The sequence below is a fragment of the Amblyraja radiata genome, chromosome 30 (assembly GCF_010909765.2).
Source record: "Amblyraja radiata isolate CabotCenter1 chromosome 30, sAmbRad1.1.pri, whole genome shotgun sequence".
Lineage (NCBI taxonomy): Eukaryota > Metazoa > Chordata > Chondrichthyes > Rajiformes > Rajidae > Amblyraja > Amblyraja radiata.
Genome location: NC_045985.1, coordinates 17,888,743 through 17,912,813, shown reverse-complemented (window position 1 = coordinate 17,912,813; position 24,071 = coordinate 17,888,743). Strand labels below are relative to the sequence as shown.

General features: G+C 45.4%; 1 protein-coding gene across 1 annotated transcript in view; it reads right to left on the bottom strand.

Annotated features, from left to right (window-relative positions):
• Window positions 1-1,858: 1,858 nt before the first annotated feature.
• LOC116990161 overlaps window positions 1,859-24,071 on the bottom strand; it is a 23,262-nt gene continuing 1,049 nt past the window's right edge. Inside the window, exons 2-4 of the mRNA XM_033047698.1 lie at window positions 20,278-20,583; window positions 9,267-9,593; window positions 1,859-2,585 (exon numbers count right to left, since the gene is read on the bottom strand). Of these exons, the coding sequence (XP_032903589.1) occupies window positions 2,407-2,585; window positions 9,267-9,593; window positions 20,278-20,583 (812 nt within the window). The 3' untranslated portion in view covers window positions 1,859-2,406. The remainder of the gene's footprint in view (window positions 2,586-9,266; window positions 9,594-20,277; window positions 20,584-24,071) is intronic.

Here is a 24,071-nt window from a genome sequence, read left to right as displayed (position 1 = left end):
GACCAGACAGCAATGGCGGCCAGATCTCCCAGAATACAAAGGGAGGGAGAAAGTGGCCGACGTCGACCAGTTTCCGTGGCAGTACGCATGCGCAGGGCAGCCGATGATGTGCTGGCCGTGGTTGTGCAGTCTTATAGCCTGCGGGAAGAAGCTGAGGAGCATCCTGCTGGTTTTGCAGCTAAGGCTCCTGTACCTCTTCCCAGATGGCAGGATGGAGAATATGTGATGCGATGGGTGGTAGGGGTCTTTGATGATAGAGATGGCTCTGCTGATACATCTCTTCCTGTATATGTCCAGCAGGAAAGGGAGTGGAGCACCAATAATCCTGCTGGCGGTCTTCACAATCCTGTCAAGTTGGTGCCGTTCGTACGCCTTGCAGCTCCCGAACCAGGAAGTGATGCCGTTGGTTAATGTGCTCTCGATTGTCCCCCTATAAAAAGTTCGTAGATGTGTAGTGGGGAGACCTGCTTTACGTAGTCTTCGGAGAGGGTGTAGTCGCTGCTGGGCTCTCTTGACCAGTGCTGTGGTGTTGGTTGTGGACGTCAGGTCATCTGACAGGTGGAGTCCTAGGAACTTCACGCTGCTGACCCTTTCCACATCAGCTCCATCGATGTGCAGAGGTGTATGGTGTTGTTTTCCCGCCCTCCTGAAGTCAACCACCATCTCCTTAGTTTTTCCCACGTTGAGAATGAGGTTGTGGGATTTGCACCATCCTGTGAGCAGCTCCACCTCCATCCTGTACGCCGACTCATCATTGTCACTGATGAGACCCACCACTGTTGTGTCATCAGCGAACTTGTTGATGAAGTTGTTATTGAGTCTAGCAGTACAGTCGTGTGTAAGCAGACTAAACAGCAGGGGGCTTAGGACACAGCCTTGGGGCGAGCCAGTGCTCACGGCTATGGTTTTTGATGTCCTACTGCCCACCCTGACTGTCTGCTGCCGTTGTGATAGAAAGTTCAGGACCCAGTTACATGTGCCAGCATCAACCCCCAATAGCTCCAACTTCTTCACCAGCTGCTGCGGAATGATAGTGTTAAACGCAGAGCTGAAGTCTATGAAGAGGATCCTGGCATAAGTATTTTTCCGATCAAGGTGTGACAGTACGAGGTTCAGTGTTGTTGAGACTGCGTCCTCTGTGGATCGGTTGGCTCTGTAGGCAAAGCCATTAGCTTTCTTCACTGCCTGCTGTACGTGCATGCTTTCTTTCAGGGACTGATGTACAAGCACACAAAGGTCTTGTTGCACCTCTTTTTCTAATTTGACACCATTCAGATAATTATCTGCCTTCTTGTTCTTGCCACCAAAGTGGATAACCTCACATTTATCCACATTATACTGCATCTGCCATGCATCTGCCCACTGACCCAACCTATCCAAGTCACCCTGCAGCCTCATCGCATTCTCCTTGCAGCTAACTTGGAGATGTTACATTTAATTTCCTTGTCTAAATAATTAATATATATTGTAAATAGCTGGGGTCCCAGCACCGAGCCTTGCGGGGTACTGGTCATTGCATGCCATTCTGAAGAGGATCTGTTAATTCCTATTCTTTGCTTCCTGTCTGCCAACCAATTCTCTATCGATGTCAATACCATTCCCCCAATAACCATGTGCTCTGATTTTGCACACTAATCTCTTGAGTGGAACCTTGCCAAAGGCTTTTTGAAAATCCAGATTCACCGCATCCACTGGCCCTCCCTTATCCATTCTACTTGTTACATCCTCAAAAAATTCCAGAAGATTAGTCAAGCATGATTTCCCCTTAATAAATCCATGCAGACTTTGTCCGATCCTGTCACTGCTATCCAAATGTGCCGCTATTACATCTTTAATAATCAACTCCGGCAACTTCCCCACTACCGATGTAAGGCTAACTGGTGTATATTTCCCCGTTTTCTCTCGCCCTCCTTTCTTAAAAAGTGGGATAACATTAGCTACCCTCGAGTCCACAGGAACTGATCCAGAGTCTAGAGTGGAATATGATCACAAATGCATCCATGATCTCTAGGGCCACCTCCTTGTGTACTCTGTGATGCAGACCATCAGGCCGTGGGGATCTATCTGCCTTCTGTCCCAACTGTTTACCTAACACAATTTCCCGACTAATGTGGATTACCTTCAGTTCCTCCATCCCACTAGATCCTCAGTCCCCTAGTATTTCTGGGAGATTGTTTGTGTCTTCCTTAGTGAAGACAGAACCAAAGTACTTGTTTAACTGTTCTGCCATTTCCCAATTTCCCATTTTAAATTCACCCGTCTCAGATTGTAAGCGGCCTGCATTTGTCCTCACTAATCTTTTCATTTTTACATATCTAAAGAAGCTCCTATCACTTATGAACTAGATGAATTTAGTTTAGCAACCTCAATTTATCTACATTTAGACTCAATTTTGATTTAAAAAGTTCAACATCCATCAAGAAGTAAAAATGTGAACATACTTATTATGCTTATGTTGAATATTTGACAGATACCTGTTTTTATTTGCGACCTCAAACATACGAGAATGATGACAATGACAGCGAAAGGCAATATCAGTAGCGCCAATAATTCAATATTAATTGTAGAGTCTTTGCTGGAAACACCTGTAATAAAATGTTCACACAATGAACCATTTAACAAGACATTAGAGGAAATGACAATGATATCTCCAATAGTTGCTACAAACCAATTGTCTTAAGGGCCTGTCCCACCAGCTTGCGATAACATGCGTCTAGCGTGACCAAACGCACAAGAAGCCCAAGACACACACCATTGTGTGCAGATGCTGAGACGTGTGTTCAGCTCTGGCTGAACAACTTCTAATCTTGTGTGTGGACTGGATAAGAAGAAATAGACTGGTGCAGATCATTTGAATTGCAATGGGCATTGTCTCAGGCTCCAACAAAACTGAATGATTTCTCTCTACCTTCCTTCTCTTTCACAATGTGACAATTCTGAGACAGTTGAAACAAAGGAGCGAGAGATGGTTTACCTCATCTAAAAAGGAAAATAATCAGCAAGTTTTAGTGTTTTCATTTGCAGTGAAGTTGCATTGATTGGCAATAGGATCAAATACAAGAATATTCATACATCTGCAGGACAAACTAAAATGGTTACCACAACAAGTTAATTTTATAATAATTATAAACAAGAATAAATGTGACTGCTAAGTCTTTGTTATTTCTATTGGCCCCCGTTTATTTAATTATTAAGACTAGCTATATTCTCATTACAAACTGGGATGGCTGCCACTAATCCTTACAGTTGGATATCAAAAGATGACTGCCTCAGCCAATCTCTTTGAGTCATGGTCTGATGCCCTCAAAAAAATTAGTAAGAGTAATTGTTAATCTTTAGGGATTAAAGAATAATCTTTAATTATTAAAACGGCATTATTATTTATTTTACTTGCAAATTTACAATCTAAATCTAATAAAAATGAATTTTGTACTCCATCTATAGGGATGAGGATTTATTTATTTTCTGGTACTAAAACTAGTATGATCACTCAGACTGTCCAAGGCCAAATTTAGAATGGAACCTCACCGGGCACTTCGAGCAACTGGAAGACTTGCATCCACGTGCCCCTGAGCTATTCTTAATCGGCCCATCAACTTTTCTTAGGACAACACATTTAGTGTAATGACATGCTATTGATTGGTGGCTACCCACTCTATTACAACAGTCATATTCCACCCCAATAGTGACCTTTCTCAAGAGTGTTTTACTGTCATGTGCCCCAGATAGAATAATGAAATTCTTACTTGCAGCAGCACAACAGAATATGTAAACATAGTACACTGTAAACAATAAAATAAATGAGAAACGTTCAGTTCCATGAGCTTACAGCCTAGTGGTATGAATATTGATTTCTCTCACTTCACGTAGCCCCGGCATTCCCACTCTCCATCCCTCCCACACCCAAGTCACACCAGCTTCTCGTTTTCACCCAACAAACAGCTAACAATGGCCTGTTTCCTTTATCATAGTTTCTTATTTGCATCTCTTTCATTCATTATTCTTTATCTCTCTACATCATCGTCTATATCTCTTGTTTCCCTTTTCCCCAACTAGTCCAAAGAAGGGTCTCAACCCGAAACATCACCCATTCCTTCTCTCCAGAGATGCTGCCTGTCCTACTGAGTTACTCCAGCTTTTTGTGTCCATCTTCGGTTTAAACCAGCATCTGCAATTCCTTCCTCTCTCACTCAATGTCAGCAAGACAAAAAAAAGGTTGTGATCGACCAGGAAGGGAAGCAATACACACATGCACATACATTCAGGGCTCGAAATTAGCGGTTGCCCGGGTGCCAATGACCACCCAAAGTGCCACCGGGCAACCTAAAAGCCGAGTCAATTTGACTGGCTTGGCACTGCAGATACTGGTTTATACCGAAGATAGACACAAAAAAACTGGAGTAACTCAGAGTCAGGCAGCATCTCTGGAGAAAAGGAACACAAAGTTTTCTGTCTGCGGCGGCGGCGGCTGTGCGGGGCAAAGATACTAGGTGTGGGGTGACGGGCCCCGCACAGCGGCAGCAACGGCCCCACCTCCTCCTCCTCCTCCCGCAGCCCGCCCGCCCTGATAGCGGCCGCTGCTTGCAAATACTCTAATGGCGATAACCGCTTTCAAAACAAACTCTCTTGCACGCCAAGGCTGGGAGGAGGGAGGGAGGGGGAGGCCTCATTCCACCATTTGAAGCAGCTGCACCGCTCGGCCCCGCACCTTGCTGTTGGCTGGCGGAGGAGAGGAGGCGGTGGTGAGGAGATCCCAACCGCCTCCCCCTTTGGTGGCAACACTTGGCGGTGGACAGGGATGGCCAAGGCAGCGGGGCAATGTTGTCTGAGGAGCGCTGACCCACCTCGCCCCCTCTCTCTCTCTCGTACGCCTCACTCCCCCCCCCCTTATCCTGAGACCCCTCCTCTCCATCCCGCACTGATCCCCATTCCCGCCTCTATTCAGTCCTCACTGACATCTCTTGTGCTCCCCTCCCCATCAACCCCCCCCCCCCCAATCTATTCGTCCTGCGCTGATCTCCCTATCCACCTCACATTGATTCTCCTGCCACTCCCCATCCATCCTACACTGGTCCCCCAATTCATCCTGTACTCACCCCCTTTTCCCATTCATCCTGCACTGATCCTCTCATTCATCCTGCACTGATCCCCTCATTCATTCTGCACTGATTCCCCCCATTCATCCTGCACTGATCCCCTCATTCATCCTATACTGATCTCCCCATTCATCTTTTTCTGAGCCCCCCATTCATCGTGTATGGAACCCCTCATTCACCCTGTACTGATCCCCTCATTCATCCTGTACTGATCCCCTCATTCATCCTATACTGATCCCCTCATTCATCCTGTACTGACCCCCTCATTCATCCTGTACTGATCCCCTCATTCATCCTGTACTGATCCCCTCATTCATCCTGTACTGATCCCCTCATTCACACTGTATTGATCCCCTCATTCATCCTATACTGATCTACCCATTCATCCTATACTGATCCCCTCATTCATCGTGTACGGAACCCCTCATTCACCCTGTACTGATCCCCTCATTCATCCTGTACTGATCCCCTCATTCATCCTATACTCCTGCCCTCATTCGTCCTGTACTGATCTCCCCATTCATCCTATACTCCTGCCCCCATTCATCCTGTACTGATCTACCCATTCATCCTATACTGATCCCATCATTATCCTGTACTGATCTCCCATTCATCTTTTACTGAGCCCCCCATTCATCCTGTAGTGATCTCCCATTCATCCTGCACAGACCCTCCGATCCACACTGTACTGACCCCCCCCCCCCCCCCCCCCCATTCATCCTGTACGGATCTTCCCATTCAAGAAGAATGGGGGGAACAGTCTGAAAAAGGGTTTCGACCCGAAATGTTGCCTATTTCCTTCGCTCCATAGATGCTGCCTCACCCGCTGAGTTTCTCCAGCATTTTTGTCTACCCCCATTCATCCTGCACTGACCCCACCCATTCAGCCCGTACTGATCCCCCCATTCAACACCACTGACATCCCTCGTGCTCTCCCCTCACAATTTGACATACATAATCAAACATACGTCTCAAAATACATATGGTCAAAAGCTTCAAGCTCCGAGGAATAAATATCACCAACAATTTGTCCTGGATTTGTCCACATCGTAGCTATGGCCAAGAATGCACATAAATGCTTCTGCTTCCTTAGATTGCTTCGGAAATACTCCACCCCAACATTTACAGAGGTGCCACATTGGGATGCATAACAGTCTGCATCCAAGACTGCACAAAACTGCAGAGCAGTGTGGACATAGCCCAGCCTATCAAGCAAAACAACCTCCCTTCCATTAACTCTATCTACATTTCACGCTGGCTCGGCAAGGCCACCAGCACAATTAAGGACCAGTCTCACCCTGGTCATCCCTCTTCATCCCTCACCAGTTAAGAGATACAGAAGTTTCAAATTGCACATGTCCAGATTCACGAACAATTTCCCAACTGTTATCAGGCAACCAAACAGTCTTCTTATCGGCTCGAGTGGGGTCCTGACTCCCATCTACCTCATTGGAGACCTTTGCACTATCTTTAATCAAACTCTATCTTGCACTAAATGTTGTACCCAATATCTGTGCACTATGGACAGCTTGATTGTAATCAGTATAGTCTCTTCTTTGACTGCAAACAAAAGCTTTTCACTGTACCGCAGTAATAAACTAAACTAAGTTTCTTAATTGTCACTTTTGTATCGGCCTCCACCACCAACCCCTGGCAGTCCAGGCACTTACCATCTTCTGTGTAACAAAAACCCGTACAAATCCTTTAAGTTTCACCCATCTTACCTTAATTAATAATAATTAATGTTTAATGTTTTATGTGTCATTCCATCTGTCACTGTATGTCATGTTGTCACTTGCAGGCGCAGCACCAAGGCAAATTCCTTGTATGTGAATACTTGGCTAATAAACTTATTCATTCATTCATTCATTCACTGAAGCTATGCCATCAGGTATTTGATGTTTCCATCCTGTGGAAAAAGGTTGTGACTGTCTACCCTATCTATGCCTCTCATAATTTCACATATTTCTTGCAGTTCTCCCCGAACCTCTGGCTTTCGAGAGAAAATAATCCAAGTCTGTCCAACGTCTCCTTGTACTTAATACGCCCTAATCCAGGCAGCATTCTGGTAAACCTCCTCTGCACCCCCTTTGCAAAGCTTCCATATACTCCCTGTAATTGGACAACCAGTACTGTACGCAATACTCAAAATGTGACCTAACCAATGTCCTGTAGAGTTGCATCATAACTTCCCGACTCTTATACTCGATTCCCCAACCAATGAAGGCAAGCAGACCATGTGCCTTCTTTACCAGTCTATCGACATATGCTACCACTTTCAGGGAGTTATGGATTTGGACCCCAAGATATCCTCGCTCTGCATCACACATGTGGCAGAGTCTTGGGGGACACAAGTCAACTCGGAATCAACAGAACTAGTAGAGGCAAGCTATAATTTTACGTACTTCTATCAGATCTCCCCGCAACCTCTGGCGCTCCAGAGAAAATAACCCCAAAGGACTGCTGAGAAGACAAACTCCTCTACTAATTTAATCCTCAGATGCTTAGTTCAGGGGGGAAAAAAAATCACTGCAGGAACTGTTAGGCTGCTACCTCATCAGCTGGTAACTCTGACCAGAAGATCCGAATACTCCTCTTAAACTCATGCCCAAGGCTGGCAAGCTTTGTGTCTATAAACTGGTATGTATGCTTGCTCTCCTGAACTACATGCTTGAAAGCATGTACACCCAGATTCAGGAATAGCTTCTACTGTGTTATCAGACTACAGAAGAGTTCTCCCCTAAGTTAGGGGCAGGCACGTGCCGTGAGTAATTAGTCAGGGTAGGCAGTGGCTTTTCAAGATCTTGAAAACCGCGCATGCGCAGATTATTCTCTCCCCGGCGAGCTGTCAGTCGGCTTTAAAAAAAACTTGGAAAACGCGCATGCGCAGATTGTTCTCTCGACGTTTATCAAATAATTAGTCTTCAATCGGTCCTATCTCTTAATAAAGTATTTAAAAACATATAGCTCAAAGAAATTTACTTACCATATTATTTGTACACAAAACCCATTCTTCTCTCTTTGTTTCCTGTTACACCGAACTGTTTTAAATGTTCTAATTATCTTTGTTCCTTTGCGCTGTTGAAGTTCTTTAAGTTCCGGCGTTGGTCTGCTATTTTCAATTATTTTGGTCTTTTCCTCGTAGGTTTGCTTCGAGAAACTCTTCAGGTAATCACTATCCATCTTTGAAAAACCCGCCAAGAAACATGCGCAGCGCATGCACGGTAGGCTGGTGCGCAGCGCAGCACATGCACGCAGTCCACCGTGTAAAGGCAGAGTTTCAGCTGCCTTTACGGACCGTTCCCACTGATGGCTTGAAGCGCCGTCGACGGCACGTGAGTAGCACATACTTCCGCGTTGTAAATAATAATAATAATAATGGATGGGGTTTATATAGCGCCTTTCTAATACTCAAGGCGCTTTACATCGCATTATTCATTCACTCCTCAGTCACACTCGGTGGTGGTAAGCTACTTCTGTAGCCACAGCTGCCCTGGGGCAGACTGACGGAAGCGTGGCTGCCAATCTGCGCCTACGGCCCCTCCGACCACCACCAATCACTCACACACATTCACACACAGGCAAAGGTGGGTGAAGTGTCTTGCCCAAGGACACAACGACAGTATGCACTCCAAGCGGGATTCGAACCGGCTACCTTCCGGTTGCCAGCCGAACACTTAGCCCATTGTGCCATCTGCCGTCCCACAAATGTACTGCGGATGAAAGGCACGGGAGAATTATGCCTCCCTAAGAGATCGATTTCTTAGGGAAGCATAATTCTCCCGTGCCTTTACTATTTATGACCATTTTATATATGCTTTATATATATTTTATGTATATAAAATAATGACCATTTTATCATTTTAGTTTGGTTAGGGGGTAGTCCGATCTTACAACCGACCTGGGCACTGGAGATTTTTTCTGTAACTACAAGGTTTAAATACTGTTAAAAATATTATGCATTACAGTATTTTTCTCTTTGCAGTGCCTATGTAAACTGAGTATGACTTGATTGTACTCATGTACAGTATGATCTAATTGAACTGGACAGCACACAAATAAACATTTTCCACTATACCTCGACGCACTTAATTATCAATACCAAAACCAAGACAGGCCATGTCATTTACTATAATATACACTGTTAGTTAAACAATGAAGCAAACATACCCATTATTTTCAAGACGACTGTTTGAACAATGGTTTCGGCTTTGTTGAGGCAAAGTTCATAAACACCTTCATCTTCAGATGTTAAATTGTGAAGGATGAATGAAGCATCATCCTTGAAGTTTAGTCGACCCATGTAATGTGGTGATATGACTGATTTAGTAGATTTTGTGTGTAATTCCAATACAGTTTCCCGACTTTTTCCTTTTTTTTTTTTTTCACTGCTCTTTTTCCACATAATAACCTTTGCAGAACACTTTTCAGCCTTGTGTATTCCAGGGAAAGAGACAGAACTCATGGGTAATGAGGAAATGTTTGTTTTATGATGCTCTGGAAAAAAAAGGAATGATTATTCGTCTGGATACAGAACTAATTCATACTGGTAATAATTTCTCTTTCTCCAAGAAATCATTATCTCTCTGTTCAGAACACCTCCATTAAGTGTGCCCTTCCCTGCTTTGAACAGTTCAATATCAGCTTATTTGTTCTCTTGAATTGAAGACCAGCCTACTTGGTTATGTTCTCTCAAAAAGAAAAGAAATGAGTTTGTACGTTCTCCCTGTGGGGGGGGGGGGTTTTCCGGGTGCTCCGATTTCACCCTACACTCCAAAGATGTACAGGTTTATTCATTTGTTTGGTATAATTGTACGGTGTAGGAAGCAACTGCAGATGTTGGTTTAAACCAAAGAGAGACACAAAATGCCGGTGTAACTCAGCGGGACAGGCAGCATCTCCACAGATTCCTTCCTATAATTGTAAATTGTCCCCAGTGTGTGTAGGATAATATTAATGTCTTAAAAGCCCCAATACCCTTGCTATAAGAATGCAAATGATTGGACAAAATTCAGCTTAAAAACAATAATTTCCGATATCAAGGCGAACATTTATTGCCCATAAAGTAACCTCCACCATCCTTCATGGAGGGTGAAATATATCATGAGCAAATTGGTCACTAGAAGCGAGTAAAGCTGATCAGAGGAAATTGAGCAATCCCTCAGGGATCGCAAATGGCAGTCATTAGTCTCCAGGGCTCGAAATTAGCGGTTTCCCGGGTGCCAATGACCACCCAAAGTGCCGCCGGGCAACCTAAACGCTGAGTCATTTTGCCCGGCTTGGCACTGCAGATACTGGTTTATACCGAAGATAGACATAAAAAACTGGAGTAACTCAGCGGGTCAGGCAGCATCACTGGAGAAAAGGAACGTGATGTTTCGTGTTGGCGACGGCTGTAGTGGGGGGCAAAGATACTAGATGCAGGGTGACGAAGGGTCGGAGCGAATGATGGGCCCCGAACAGCGGCAGCAGCGGCCTCGACAGCGGCTCCATCCCCTCCTCCCGCCCTCACTGTTAGCGGCCGCTGCCTGCCACTCTGCCAACGGCGCTTTCAAAACAACCCCCCCCCCCGCACGCCGAGGCCGGGAGGAGGGAGGGAGGGGAGGCCTCCTTCAGTCGTCTGAAGCAGCTACACCAAAGATCCTATAGCTATAGCATCTTTGGGCTGCACCGCTCGGCCCCGCACCTTGCTGTTGGCTGGCGGAGGAGGGGAGGCGGTGGCGAGGAGATCCCAACCGGTGGACAGGGACGGCCAAGGCAGCGGGGCAATGTTGTCCGAGGAGCGCTGACCTTCCTTCCTCCCCACCTCGTCCCCCCCCTCTTTCTCTCGTACGCTCCCCTCCACCCCCCCTTATTCTGGGACCCCTCCTCTCCATCCCGCACTGATCCCTATTCCCGCCTCTATTCAGTCCTCACTGACATCCCTTGTGCTCCCATCCCCATTGTCCCTTCCCCCCCATCTATTCATCCTGCACTGATCACCCTATCCACCTCGCATTGATTCTCCTTCCACACCTCATCCATCCTACACTGGACCCCCCATTCATCCTGTACTCGCCCCCTTTCTCATCCATCCTACACTGATCCCCCAATTCATCCTGTACTCACCCCCTTCCCATCCATCCTGTACTGATCCCCCATCCATCCTGTACTGAACCCCCCATTCATCCTGTACTGAACCCCCCATTCATCCTGTAGTGATCTCCATTCATCCTGCAATTACCCTCCGATCCACACTGTACTGACCCCCCCCATTCATCCTGTACTGAATCCCCCCCATTCATCCTGCGCTGACCCCCCCCCCATCCACCCTGTACTGATTCCCCCTATTCAAGAAGAATGGAGGGGAACAGTCTGAAGAAGGGTCTCAACCCTAAACATCAAATGTGTTTTAATTCCCAATGTTATTATTTGTTTTAGTCCATAAAGATGGATTAATTAAATTGTGAACACGTGAAACATTAAAACCGCAGAGTTCGATTGTCACAGCTACCGTTGACACGTTATTACAGAATTCATTTTAACGGCAAATCAATGCTCTTAATATGGAGTATCAGTACTGTAGTTATTTAATGAGCAACATTCACAACTATACGTTGGATTTATCCAGGTTTTACTTCTGGTCAGTCAAATATATCACAAATTTGGTCAGGAGATATTTCAGTTGAAATGTTAACGTTAATTCTGAAGTAGGAATAATGGAAACAGCGTTTATCAATATTTTTTTTTAAATCTGGTGCATCTAAACTGGGTATCTTCATTGCTGTTCACAACACGTACATCTAATCTGAATGTCCGGTAAGGTGGCGTTTTGACACCTTTAAACATATTACCAAAAGAACATTTGCTGCAGTTATGTCCTTTGGCCATCTCTTGTTATTTAGTGTAATGTTTAACCTGTCAGATGGGTATAGTCAGTTTTAACAGCTATTATCATAAAATGCCTTTAGAAATTTCCTTGCAACCTGTATATTTTGTTATGGATAAATTATGTGGGAAGCGAGAGTGTTTCTGTACCAATAGCAATAAAGGCCCATGCTAGGGCCATGTCATGATAATTTTCGGTCCTTCACAGAAAACATGCTTGCATCAATCTGTAGTGTGCATAGTTAAGCATATATGTTACCATGGTCCAGGATTTATTGACACAGGTTGATCATACGATGAATAATCCAACCACATTTTTGTTTGGAAATGGAAAGAAAAAATACAGTTTTGGTCTCCAAATTTGAGGAAGGGGACATCCTTGTGATTGAGGCAGGGATATCTGACCTGTTCCTGAAACCTTCACAGGGGAGAACAGATTGATCACTGAAAATGGGGCATACTGATGAAGCTGAATTTTAGTTAAAAATATAAGAAGATATTAAATTGGCTTCTGGGCTAGCTTGCAGCTTATATTTAGTCTCAAATTAGGCTTGCCTCAGGTTGCTGTGTGTGAGATAATAAATCCTATAACATTGTCTCCCAAGTGACAAGCAGAGAGGAGAAGCTAGAGAGATCTCTTTGAAGTAAGATGCCGTAAACCAAATGGCCAATGTTATGGGGGAGGAGGCGAGAAAGGAAGAGAGAAACAGCTAGTCATATCTGTGAAGTAAGATGCCATAAACCAAATGGCCAATGTTTATGAGGGACCAAATGACAGAGAGGAAGCAGCGAAAGAGCTAGGGTGATCTCTGTGAAGATAAAATGGCCTTATCCAAATAGCCAATGTTTATGAAGGACGAGAAAAGAACCAGGGAAGTAGAAAGATAAAATGTCATAAACCAAATGGCCAATGTTATCTTGTACTATGTAAACAAAAGGCCTTTGATGTGATGCATTCTGTGGAAACCTTTTCCTGTACGTCTGACCATGACTAATGTCTGTGAAATGTGCTAAGGGGACAAAAAAACCCTATTTAAGGCAATGTAATTCTGTTGTTCAGAGGAGGTGAACGGAGGACGGTCAAGTGTCTGTAATGGTCACTTGACTGGAGTTCTCCCTCCCTTCCATCGGCCGATAATAAGTAAAGTTGTGAACTGGTCTACCAAACAGTTTGTGTGGTGTCTGTTTATTAAGAAGCGAACCTGGTTTAGTAGTTATAAAAGTAGCTTTTTCAATACCAACTATGGTTTACCAATTTGTCACAAGGCATGTGATAAATTCCTTGCGATTACACCATCCTTGTTTCATTTATGGCTTTATCTCGGCGCCTGTGAGATTTCTAGCGGGATGTGTTGCATCTCAACAGCCCAAAAGAAGAATAACTAAGCATACTCAATGATGCCTTACTATTCTATACTTTTTTCCTCCTAGATATAATATAGGGCTCGAAATTAACGGTTGCCCGGGTGCCAATGGCAACCTACAGTCCCGCCGGATCTTTCTCTGTCACTCTCTATCTCCGCCCGCCATTTGTGTCCGGGTCTCGGCTCTCGGCTCGGCATGGCCAGCCGATTATACATGCGCACTGCCACGGCCGGCCGCATTATACATGCGCTCAGCACATCCTACCCCCGCGCATGCGCACTGCCACTGGTCGGCGTCGGCCACTTTCTCCCTCCCTTTGCATTGTGGGATATCTGGCCGCCATTGCTGTCCGGTCCCCGCCTCACCGCGACCGCTGAAAACCAACGCAGAATCACTCCCTGGGGCTGGAGTAACTCCCTGGAGTAACTCTTGCTTCTTGGTTCCTTGGTCCTCCAAAAATATTCCAAATGGAATTTAAACTGGAGTGGACCCTCCACAACCAAACTCCAAACTCTGAAAAATAACAGCCTATTGCATTTTATCTGTTTATTTATTGTGTGTATATATATGGTCTATGGTATATAAACACACTGAACTTTTATCTCCTGTTCTGTATTATGTTTACATATTCTGTTGTGCTGCAGCAAGCAAGAATTTCATTGTTCTATCTGGAACACATGACAATAAAACTCTCTTGACTTTTGACTTGAACTTAAGCAAAAAAGGGTTCTGGGGGGAAAAAAGAGCTACCTTAAATTTAGTTGCGTCTGGTTGGGTACCTTTGGTAGGGTGAAGACCATTCCATGCTTTAATTGTGCGGGGGAACTCCATGGAGCAGCCAGCAACTCTGGATAGAAGAAATTTGATGACGTTTCGGGTAGAGACCCTTCTTTAGATTTCCTCTGGTTTTAGTGTTTTTAGTTTAATTTAAAGATACAGTGTGGAACTGAACCAAGGAACTGATTGTGTACTTTGGAAGGAGTAGGAGGGGGACCCACAGCCCCATTTATATCAACGGGTCGATGGTTGAAAGGGTCAAGAACTTCAAATTCCTGGGCGTGCACATCTCTGAAGATCTTTCCTGGTCCGAGAACACTAACGCAATTATCAAAAAAGCTCATCAGCGCCTCTACTTCCTGAGAAGATTACGGAGAGTCGGATTGTCAAGGAAGACTCTCTCTAACTTCTACAGGTGCACAGAGCATACTGACCGGTTGCATCGTGGCTTGGTTCGGCAATTTGAGCGCCCTGGAGAGGAAAAGACTACAAAAAGTAGTAAACACTGCCCAGTCCATCATCGGCTCTGACCTTCCTTCCATCGAGGGGATTTATCGCAGTCGCTGCCTCAAAAAGGCTGGCAGTATCATCAAAGACCCACACCATCCTGGCCACACACTCTTCTCCCTGCTACCTTCAGGTAGAAGGTACAGGAGCCTGAAGACTGCAACGACCAGGTTCAGGAATAGCTACTTCCCCACAGCCATCAGGCTATTAAACCTGACTCGGACAAAACTCTGATTATTAATAACCACTTTGTTATTTGCACTTTACCAGTTTATTTATTCATGTGTGTATATATTTATATCATGGTATATGGACACATTTATCTGTTTTGTAGTAAATGCCTACTATTTTCTGTGTGCTTAAGCAAAGCAAGAATTTCATTGTCCTATACAGGGACACATGACAATAAACTCACTTGAACTTGAACTTGAAACCGGCCCTTTGGCCCACCGAGTCCACGCCGACCACCGATCACCCGTACACTAGTTCTATCCCACACATTAGTGACGTAAGTCAAGAGTCAAGAGTGTTTTATTCTCTCATGGCCCAATGAAATCCTTACTTGCTGCAGCACAACAGAATATGTAAACATACTACTCTGTAAACAATATTATAAATGAGAAAACAAAACTCCATACAGACAGCACCCATATTCAGGATCAATTCCGGGTCTCTGGCACTTTTAGACAGCAACTTTATGGACAATGTACTGCCCCATAGTCTTGATCTGAATGAAAACATACAGTAGCTGTACAGGAGGACAAAGCGTCACTTAGACATTTAAGACTGAAAATGGATAGTTTCTTTTTTTTTCAGTAACCAAAGTTATCAACGTATAATTTTGTGTGTGTTGGAAAACAAAATATAGTGGCACAGCTAATGGACTTGCTGCCTCACATGCCAGAGATCTGTGTTCGATCCTGTCCTCGGGCACTGTCAGTGTTGAATTTGCACATTCTCACTGCAAGCGTGTGGGTTTCCTCCCACATCCCATTGGCTTTGTAGGGTAACTTGTCTCTGTAAAATTGCCCCTAATGTGTAGGGAGTGGGTGAGGAAAGTGGGATAACAGAACTTGCGTGAATGGGTAGACAAAACTGCTGGAGAAACTCAGCAGGTGAGGCAGCATCTATGGAGCGAAGGAAATAGGCGACGTTTCGGGTCAAGACCCTTCTTCAGACTTTTGTGAGGGTGCGGTGGGGGGGGGGGGGGGGGGGGAAGAAGAAAGGAAGATGCGGAGACAGTGGGCTGAAGGAGACCTGGGAAGCGGAGGAGAAAGCAGGGACTACCTGAAATTGGAGGTAGAAGTTCATACTGCTGGGGTGTAAACTGTCCAAGCAAAATATCCAATTTACGGTGGGCCTCACTCTGGCCATGGAGGAGGCCCAGGACAGAAAGGTCGGATTCGGAATGAGAGGGGGAGTTGAAATGCTGAGCCACCGAGAGGTCAGGTTGATTATTGCGGACCGAGCGGAGGTGTTGGGCGAAGCGATCGCCAAGCCTACGCTTGGTCTCACCGATGTAGACGTTGACACCTAGAGCAGCGGATGCAATAGATGAGGCTGGAGGAGGTGCAGGTGAACCTCTGCCGCATCTGGAAAGACTGCTTGGGTCCTTGAATGGAGTCAAGGGGGGAGGTAAAGCGACAAGTGTAGCATTTTCTGCAGTTGCTAGGGAAAGTGCCCGGAGAGGGGGTGGTTTAGGTGACAAGAGACAAATTGACCAGGGAGCTATGGAGGGAGCGGTCTCTGCAGAAAGCCGACAGAGGAGGAGATGGGAAGATGTGGCCAGTGTTGGGATCCCGTTGGAGAAACTCAGCGGGTGAGGCAGCGAAGGAGCGAAGGAATAGGCGACGTTTCTGGGTCGAGACCCTTCTTCAGAATGATGTCAGGAGGGGTGGGGGGCAGGAAAAAGAAAGGAAGAGGCGGTGATAGTAGGCTGTGGGAGAGCTGGGAATGGGAGGGGAAAGAAGGAGAAAGCAAGGACTACCTGAAATTGGAGAAGCCAATGTTCATACCGCTGGGGTGTAAACTACCAAAGCAAAATATGAGGTGCTGTTCCTCCATTTTGCAGCGGGACGCACTCTGAACATACGCTGAATAATCCAACCAGATTTTTGTTTGGAAGTGGAAAGAGATAATAGAAATTGCATTCATTGCAACGTGTAAAAAGAGATGAGATACTGCATTGTAATTTGCTGCATGTCATTATGGTATATATCATGTCTTGATTGGTGAATACGTTTAGTTTGTGACTTTATTTGAAGCAGAAATAATATGTGAATACTTCATTGACCATAATTCCGACAGGTAACTACACACTTCGTCCGAGCACATTATCGCACGTGTCATGCGAGCCGTCTTAAATGACCACCTAAACTGTCATTTGGCAACCTAAAAAGCTGCCAAGGTTGCCTGGCTGGCAACAGGGTAAAAACGTTAAGTGAGAGCCCTGTAATAGCAATCCAAAAGTTGAATGTCAGGGAAGAAAGGGCAGCATGCACAGGCTCGCTCATGACCTAGTGAGCATGAGATTAAACCGGAGTGGGAAGGAAGCAGAGTGAACGTATCTCAGCTGGATCTCTGTCAGGGGCGGCATGGTGGCGCAGCAGTATAGTTACTGCTTCACAGCGCCAGAGACCAGAGTTCGATCCTGATTACGGGTGCTTGTCTTCATGGAGTTTGTAAAGTTCTCCAGGTGACCGTGAAGGTTTTTTCTGGGTGCTCCAATTTTCCCCACACTCCAAAGATGTACTGGATTGCAGGTTACTTTGCTTGGTTTCATTGCAAATTGTCCCTAGTGTGTGTAGGATAATGTTAATGTACGGGGATCGCTGGTCGGCGCAGACTCAGTGAGCCTGTTTCCATGCTGTATCTCTAAACTAAACTAAAGGACAGGATTAAATTGTGCTTATGCAGGGGCAACACAATGAAAATGTGGTTGTTTTGAAACTGGCACCATGAATATTTTGAAAGGCAATAGAGTTATAGACCTAGGGGAGACAAAAAATGCTGGAGAAATTCAGCAAGTGAGGCAGCATCCATGGAGAGAAGGAATATGGAGAGAGCTATACTGCATGGAAACAGGTCGTTCAGTCCAACTTGCCGACCAAGTTAGTATTCTTAATCCCAGTTGTCTGCATTTGTCCATATCCTTTACTCTCTCTAAATGCCTTTTGAAAGTCTAAATTGTATTTGTTTGTATATCTTCCACCAGCAGCGCATTCGGTATGCCATCCGAATGAAAGATACCTCAAGGTCTCTCTTAAATCTCTCCCCTCTCACGCTGTCAAATGTCAAGCTCTTTAATTTTAGTCTCCTCGATTCTGGGAAAAAGACCGATTCACTTTATCTACGCTCATGATGTTATATACTTTAATAAGCTCAACCTTCAGCCTTCTCTGTTCCTAAGAAAAAAGTCACAGCCTCTCCCTTTCACTCCAGCCCACAAATCCAGGTAACATCCGAGTGCATTCTTTCTGCGCCCTTTCCATGAATTGCACACAGTAGTTTAGTTTAGTTTAGATATACAGTGTGGAAACAGGCCGATCAGCGATCCCCACGCAGTAACACCATCCTACACAAACTAGGAGCAATTACACATATCGAGTATACAAACCCAACCAATCCACCTACAAACCTGTACATCTTTGGAGTGTGGGAGGAAACCGAAGATCACGGAGAAAACTTCCGTGATCACGTGGAGAACGTACAAACTCCTTATAGACAGTACCCGTAGTCGGGATCTAACCTGCGTCTCTGGTGCTGTAAGGCAGCAACTCTACTGCTGCACCACCTTGCCGACCTCCAAATGTGGTCTTAATATTTATTGGTCTTCAAGTTTCTTGGATAATTGAAGGAGGTGCATCCCATATTCCACTTGGGTATCTTACAACCCAATGGTATGAACACTAAATTCTCCCATTTAAATTCTAACTTCTCCAAACACCTCCCTTCCCTCTTCCCTTTCACTCACATCAACACTTCCTGCCTGCTGATTCTTCCGCCCCCTTACCTTGGCCGACCTTGCACTGGTTTCCTCCCTCCACTAAAAGTCCATTAAACAGCTTCACAGTTCACAACTATGTATCCCTCTTGGGCTAACAATTGTTTCTACATCTATTTTATATTTCATGTATTTTGTGTTTTCATGACCCTCCTGGATACATAAAGTTCTATTGTATTGTATCGTAAGCGATGTGCAACAACCCAACAATCTGAAACCCCCCCTCACCTGAGGTAATCTGTTGTCGGCCAGGATCTGTCCTACCTCTTTTCGCTTCCAGTTTTTTCACACTTTAGTCTAAAAAAGGGTCCCGACCCACAATATCACATTGCCATTCAAGTTCAAGTTCAAGTGAGTTTATTGTCATGTGTCCCTGTATAGGACAATGAAATTCTTGCTTTGCTTAAGCACACAGAAAATAGTAGGCATTTACTACAAAACAGATAAATGTGTCCATATACCATGATATAAATATATACACACATGAATAAATAAACTGGTAGTGCAAATAACAGAAAGTGGTTGCTAAAATCAGAGTTTTGTCCGAGCCAGGTTTAATAGCCTGATGGCTGAGGGGAAGTAGCTATCCCTGAACCTGGTTGTTGCAGTCTTCAGGCTCCTGTACCTTCTACCTGAAGGTAGCAGGGAGATGAGTGTGTGGCCAGGATGGTGTGGGTCTTTGATGATACTGCCAGCCTTTTTGAGGCAGCGACTGCGATAAATCCCCTCGATGGAAGGAAGGTCAGAGCCGATGATGGACTGGGCAGTGTTTACTACTTTTTGTAGTCTTTTCCTCTCCAGGGCGCTCAAATTGCCGAACCAAGCCACGATGCAACCGGTCAGCATGCTCTCGACTGTGCACCTGTAGAAGTTAGAGAGAGTCTTCCTTGACAATCCGACTCTCCGTAATCTTCTCAGGAAGTAGAGGCGCTGATGAGCTTTTTTGATAATTGCGTTAGTGTTCTCGGACCAGGAAAGGTCTTCAGAGATGTGCACGCCCAGGAATTTGAAGTTCTTGACCCTTTCAACCATCGACCCGTTGATATAAATGGGGTCATTTTCACCAGAGATGCTGTCTGACCCACTGAGTTACTCCAGCACTTTGTGCCAACCACATATTACAGCCACTACGGCTGCATTCAATTCTGAACATTTTTCCTGTTGGATTAGGTATCCATTTTAGTCTTCAATGGACAAAATTCTATAGACAGTTCTTAAGTATAGGAGCAGGGAGGTTCTACTGCAGTTGTACAGGGTCTTGGTGAGACCACACCTGGAGTATTGCGTACAGTTTTGGTCTCCTAATCTGAGGAAAGACATTCTTGCCATAGAGGGAGTACAGAGAAGGTTCACCAGACTGATTCCTGGGATGTCAGGACTTTCATCTCTGGAATTCTCTCCCGCAGAAGGTAGTTGAGGCCAGTTCATTGGCTATATTTAAGAGGGAGTTAGATGTGGCCCTTGTGGCTAAAGGGATCAGGGGGTATGGAGGGAAGGCAGGTACAGGATACTGAGTTGGATGATCAGCCATGATCATATTGAATGGCGGTGCAGGCTCGAAGGGCCGAATGGCCTACTCCTGCACCTATTTTCTATGTTTCTATGTTAAAGAAATGAATAATTCATGAGTATTTCCAAATTGTATGAAGTTGAACTACTTACCATAGAGAAATAATCCTATTATTATTTTATCTTGCCCATTAAGACGAAAGGTGTAATTGCCTTGATCTTCACGTTTTAAAGTTGTTATCTCCACACCTCCATGAACTGCATGGAATTTTAAACGGTCTTTGAATTGTTCACTTGTATACTCTGTAGGTTTATCTGGAATGTGATCCAAAATAGTGACAGAGCTTTTGTCGCCAGAGATGAAAGTCCATAATATTTCATTCTTGCTGAGATCTTCTTGGTATTCAGTTTTCAGGAAAATTGATGATCCAATTATGCCAAATAATTCCATCCATTCAACTGAATAAGAGAGAAAATTAAATCATTAAACTGTACAAACAGCAAAACAATAATTTTCAACTGCAATGAGAACATTGTATGTGGGCAAATATTGGTGTAATTCCAAGATGGGATTTCAGAACTTGGCCAGACACAAAAAGCTTGAGTAACTCAGCATCTTTGGAGTAAAGGTATGGGTGACATTTTAGATCGAGACCCTTCTTCAAGAATGCTGCCTGACCCGCTGAGTTCCTCCAGCTTTTTGTGTTTATCTTCGGTTTAAACCAGCATCTGCAGTTCCTTCCTATACATTCAGGACTTGCCTACAGGGTATCCATTTGATTAAACTGAAACAAAGCTAAATAGGCTGAAAAAGCATAAAGAGAAATTTAAATACGAGTTGCAGTGCCCTCCATAATGTTTGGGACAAAGGCCCATCATTTATTTATTTGCCTCTATACTCCACAATTTGAGATCTGTCATAGAAAAAAAATCACATGCAGTTAAAGTGCACATTGTCAGATCTTAATAAAGGCCATTTTTATACATTTTGGTCTCCAAGTAGAAATTACAACAGTGTTTATACATAGTCCCCACATTTCAGGGCACCATAATGTTTGGGACACAGCAATGTCATGTTTAGTATTTTGTTGCATATCCTTTGCATGCAATGACTGTTTTAAGTATGTGATTCATGGACATCACCAGTTGCTGGGTGTCTTCTCTGGCGATGCTCTGCCAGGTCTGTATTGCAGCCATCTTTAGCTTATGCTTTAGCTAGCCCCCTTCAGTTTTCTCTTCAGCATATAAAAGGCACGCTCAATTGGGTTCAGAATGGGTGATTGACTTGGCCACTCAAGAATTTACATTTTTTTTGCTTTGAAAAACTCCTTTGTTGCTTTAGCAGTATGTTTGGGATCATTGTCTTGCTGTAAAATGAAATGCCGGCCAATGGGTTTTGAGGCATTTGTTTGGACTTGAGCAGATAGGTTGTGTCTATACACTTCAGAATTCATTATGCTACTACCATCAGCAGTTGTATCATCAATGAAGATAAGTGAGCCAGTACCTTCAGCAGCCATACATGCCCAGGCCATAACACCCCCACCACCGTGTTTCACAGATGAGGTTGTGTCTTTGGAGCGATTTCTATCTTTAATTTGTGTATTGATGATGTCCTTATTACTTATTTTTCACCGACTATGTTTTTTTTCTCTTCTGTTTACTTTGTAAGGTGACCTTGAGATTTGAAAGGCGCCCGAAAATAAAATGTATTATTATTATTATTATTCATACCGCTGGGGTGTGACCTACCTAAACGAAGGAGGGAGGTTTCACGACAGTCAGGTCACGACCCATGACCCGTACTGTTGCTACACTACACCAAAGTGGAGTACACGCGATGAACTGCAGGTAGGCACTTACCATGGTTTCCAGCGTAGCGGGCCCGTTAAAACCCGCCGAAAGTGTCAATTTTTGCGCTGTAATTAATTATGGAAATCGGGATAAGCGTGAGAGACATTTAGCCTGCTTCAGAATTCCAAAAGTGAGGAGAAATGACGGTAGATAGAAGCGAGAGCTGAAGGGACAACAACAGCCAGAGTGCTTGGCGAACATTGGCCGTTTCAGATTCAGATCAGATTCAGATTCAATTTTAATTGTCATTGTCAGTGTACAGTACAGAGACAACAAAATGCATTTAGCATCTCCCTGGAAGAGCGACATAGCAAATGATTTGAATAAATAATAATAAGTGATAATAAGTGTCCGGGGGGTGGGGGGGGGGGTGATTGGCAGTCACCGAGGTACGTTGTTGAGTAGAGTGACAGCCGCCGGGAAGAAGCTGTTCCTGGACCTGCTGGTTCGGCAACGGAGAGACCTGTAGCGCCTCCCGGATGGTAGGAGGGTAAACAGTCCATGGTTGGGGTGAGAGCAGTCCTTGGCGATGCTGAGCGCCCTCCGCAGACAACGCTTGCTTTGGACAGACTCAATGGAGGGGAGCGAGGAACCGGTGATGCGTTGGGCAATTTTCACCACCCTCTGCAATGCCTTCCGGTCGGAGACAGAGCAGTTGCCATACCATACTGTGATGCAGTTGGTAAGGATGCTCTTGATGGTGCAGCGGTAGAAGTTCACCAGGATCTGAGGAGACAGATGGACCTTCTTCAGTCTCCTCAGGAAGAAGAGACGCTGGTGAGCCTTCTTGATCAGAGTTGAGGTATTGTGGGTCCAAGAGAGGTCATCGGAGATGTTGACTCCCAGGAACCTGAAGCTAGAAACACGTTCCACCTCCGTCCCGTTAATGTGGATGGGGGTGTGCGTGCCGCCCCTGGACTTCCTGAAGTCTACAATGAGCTCCTTGGTCTTCTTGGAGTTAAGGGCCAGGTTGTTGTCAGCGCACCATGCTGCTAAGTGCTGGACCTCCTCCCTGTAGGCCGACTCATCGTTGTTGCTGATGAGGCCAATCACCGTTGTATCATCTGCATACTTGATGATGGTGTTAGTACCATGTACAGGTGTGCAGTCATAGGTGAAAAGGGAGTAGAGGAGGGGGCTCAGCACACAGCCCTGTGGAACGCCGGTGTTCAGGGTGAGGGTTGAAGAGGTGTGCTTGTCTAACCTAACAGACTGGGGTCTGTTGGTTAGAAAGTCCAGTATCCAGTTGCAGAGGGAGGGGTCGATGCCCAGGTTACCGAGTTTGGTGATCAGTTTTGATGGTATAATGGTGTTGAATGCTGAGCTGTAATCGATGAACAGCAGATACGTAAGTGTCTCTGTTGTCGAGGTGGGAGAGGGCGGAGTGAAGTGCCGTTGAGATGGCATCCTCCGTACTCCTGTTCTTGCAGTAGGCAAACTGATAGGGATCCAGTGTGGGGGGTAGGCAGCTTTTGAGGTGTGCCAGGACCAGCCTCTCGAAGCACTTGGTGATGATGGGGGTAAGTGCAACTGGGCGGAAGTCGTTGAGGCTTGCCGCAGTGGAGTGTTTTGGCACTGGCACGATGGAGGTGGTTTTAAGGCACGTGGGGACAACTGCTTGGGCAAGTGACAGGTTGAAGATGTCAGTCCAGACGTCTGTCAGCTGCGCAGCACAGGCCCTGAGCACGCGTCCGGGGATGCCGTCAGGGCCAGCAGCTTTACGTGCATTAGTCCTACTCGGTGCCACAAATACGTCGTCTGGGGTGAGTGTGAGGGGTTGGTGATCGGCAGGTAGCACAGCCTTGATGGCTGTCTCTAGATTGTCCCTGTCGAAGCGGCCATAGAAGTGGTTAAGCTCCTCAATGAAGGAGGCGTCGCTGGATATGGGTGTGGTGTTGGAGGGTCTGTAGTCCGTGATGGCCTGGATGCCTTGCCACATGCGTCGGGGGTCGGAGTTGTTGTTGAAGTGCTCCTCAATCCTGAGCTTATGGCAGTGCTTGGCCTTCTTGATGCCCCTCTTCAGGTTAGCCCTGGCTGAACTGTAGGCTCGAGCATCGCCTGACCTGAAAGCGGTGTCCCGTGCTTTCAGCAGT